Here is a 3,105-nt window from a genome sequence, read left to right on the forward strand (position 1 = left end):
CTGTCTATCTATCTATCTAAGTTTTTGCAGGACAGACATCATGACTGAGCCAATAATACTTTCCAGTGAGAATAGACAGCCGTCGCTTGGCTGGGAAATCCCTCTCCCTGGACGCGTCCAGGACGTCAATCTGGTAGCTCTCCCCGCTGATACGAAACAGTTTCCTGAGGAAATCCTCGGATGTGGGATTGTACTCCTCCACAAATCCGTCCCGGAGGTATCTCCTCAGGATGGAGGTCTTGCCGACTCGTGGCGCGCCGAGAACCACGATGCGCTTACAGTTCTGCGGCTTGGTCGGTGACGGTGCGCTCCCAATCTGATGCCGGGTTTGACCGTGGAGAACCAGAGCCGCCAGATGATCCAGCGGGGATCTCTTGCAGGGATGGGTGCTGCTGCTGTTGGCTGTGGACAGCTGTCTCACGGATGTCCCCGAGGAGCGCGTCTTCTTGTCCTGTTTCCACTGAGACGAGGCCACTTTAAGGATCCCCAGTCCCGCTTTAAATCCCGATGAACTCAGGTGCTGCGACGCGTTTTTGTAAGCCAGCAGGATTTTGGAAGAGGAGCCGGCGCACTGAGCATCCATGTTACCATGGGGACCGTCTGTGGTGGAGATGCTGAGCTGGTGCTCAGCAGAGATGGAGGTGGAGATGCTGCCTCTCTCCATCGCTTTAATGCGGTTTTTGGCCCGTGGCTCCACGCAACAAAGTGGGCTGAAATCTGTGATCTGACGTTTCATAGGCTTGATCAAGCTCGTCTCCTGCGCGGTGGCTGATGTCAGTTGTCTTTATATATAGGGCCATCCTCAACACCCCCCATGGTTCATCCGCGTCATGCTGATTGACAGCAAGGGATGTTGTGTTCTTCAGGAGAACATCGTGTGTGTGTTGAAGAAAACATCATTATTCTGAGAATTGAGAATATAACACATTTTGGTTTGGCCAATTTACCTTTTGGCATGTTTCTGAAGCCCCTTGATAATGTAAGATTAGATTTATTTTGTAAAGATTTATTTTCATACAGTATGCATATGGTATTCTGCTCCTTAAGTTAGATCTGGATCTATATAATATGGCGCACCTTACTTGCTTGTAAAGTGAGTTGTGATTAACATTGGCGGAGTGATATGAAGTAAGAAGTGATGTGCCATCTTTTGGTTATCAGTGTTCAATTGTCCTATAGGCTTGAGTTGAGACATTAAAGTGGATCCTGTTGCACAGACGAAGCTCTCCCCGTGCTCTTGCTTTACCCACAGCCCTACAGTAGTTTAATTCAGTAACAAGTAACTTTATAGTTCAGGCAACGAGAAGCCTGCCTTACAATAACTTGTGAGCGTCTAATATGATTATATGCAATATATTATCATTATTATTATTGCGACTAGCTTAGAGTATATTTTGTAAACGTGTTACAGTTTTGTTTTATTCCCACTACTCGCACACCTTTGCTTTGATATTATAGAGCATAAAAGAAGAAAATTTCTGCTCGATTTTGTTGTCTCAAATGTAGCATGTGAGGACCTAAATATAGGCCTACTGATCCAAGACATTTATTGTAATTGTTTTCAGACAGTAGTCCTATACGCTCACATCTTGTGCTTGTTTTTTGTCTTATTGTTGTTCCCTTTCTTTTTCTATATATTGTTTTATTGCTCAATAAAGAAAGAAAGAAAGAAAGAAAAAAATAAGGAAATCTGAAAGTAATTAGAGAGGTTTTTTTTAAATCTTTATTAAGAAAATAAATTGTACAAAGTCAGAAATCCTAGATTTCACATGTTGTCAAGAAAAACAAAATACTATAGAGAGAGCAAATGGACAGCATTTTAAAATTATACTAGGCAGATCACTAAATAATTGATTAATATGATGTAGGGCTATGGTAGATAAACGTTTCTTATTATTTACATATTTCAGAGACTGCATTAAAATGATTTTATCCATTAAACAACTCTTAAACAGGGGGATGACTTTGCAAATTTAGATTTGTACATATGAAATGTACCTAGCAGAATTATGAGATGTATCATAAAATTCAATGAATTAATATTGCTTTCAAAATAAACAATAATATCTTTAAGACTGATTTTGATAAAGTGATCAGTGTTCCTTAAAACGTATATTTCTTTAATTTCCAAAATTGAAAAGAATGTGTACAACTAGCCTATAAAAAAATGTGTCTGCTTTCAAGTTCACTATTGCAAAATGTAAATTCTTTTTCATCCATGCCAGTGAATCTTGACACCAATATAGGCCTATTAGAATTGTAGAAATTTTACAAAATTTGACAATGCTCCTCTCTAGTCTTGTTAGAAATAAAATACAGAATTTGAAGGGACAAAGCCTTATGCCATTCAATGTCAGATATTTGTGATACGATTTCGATCTTCTTCTCAGAAGAAACACTTTCACTTATATTTTTTCATTTCATTTATTTTATTTGGTTTCATGCCAAAACATTTCGTCCATGCATCCCACTTGGAATTACAAATAGACTCCACTATTTTACAAACATTTTCTAGTCTTGCCATATACAAAGCATGTGGAAAAACAAAAGCAAAATTAGTATCCCAAATGAACTGTTCACATAAAAAAAAAACTATTAAATATCTACAGATTATCTATCTATTATTATAAGAGCAGGCTTTCGCAGACAACTGGCTAATTGATATGTTTCACATGTACATCTCAGTCTTTGTGAATCATCCATATTTATGTTATTATATCATTTTTTACCATTTTTTTTATTATTATTATATTCACTTTCTTAATAGTCGTGTATCACAGCTGTTACCCTGCACTATATTCAGATTTAACAGTTTTCTTCATCTCCTTGTATTTTTATATCTGGTATATTTTTTTGTAATTTGTAATTTGCACTACTAACTTTTTCACTGCCATTTTACTAACATGTTTTGCACTATGGAACTGTGATGCTGGAAACTTGAATTTCCGTCGGGATCAATAAACTAACTATCTATCTATCTATCTATCTATCTATCTATCTATCTATCTATCTATCTATCTATCTATCTTATTTATGAGTAACTCTAATCTAAGTGCATTAGTGAGTGAGTGACGTCACAGCTCGGCTCTTCCGCTGCTCCGTGGC

General features: G+C 37.8%; 1 protein-coding gene across 1 annotated transcript in view; it reads right to left on the bottom strand.

Annotated features, from left to right (window-relative positions):
- The window catches only part of si:dkey-27j5.5 (GTP-binding protein Rhes), a 2,785-nt gene extending 1,426 nt beyond the window's left edge, over positions 1 to 1,359 (bottom strand). The window contains exon 1 of the mRNA XM_037763301.1: positions 64 to 1,359. Within this exon, the coding sequence (XP_037619229.1) occupies positions 64 to 736 (673 nt within the window). The 5' untranslated portion in view covers positions 737 to 1,359. The remainder of the gene's footprint in view (positions 1 to 63) is intronic.
- Positions 1,360 to 3,105: the final 1,746 nt, after the last annotated feature.

The sequence above is a fragment of the Sebastes umbrosus genome, chromosome 3 (assembly GCF_015220745.1).
Source record: "Sebastes umbrosus isolate fSebUmb1 chromosome 3, fSebUmb1.pri, whole genome shotgun sequence".
Classification (NCBI taxonomy): Eukaryota; Metazoa; Chordata; class Actinopteri; order Perciformes; family Sebastidae; genus Sebastes; species Sebastes umbrosus.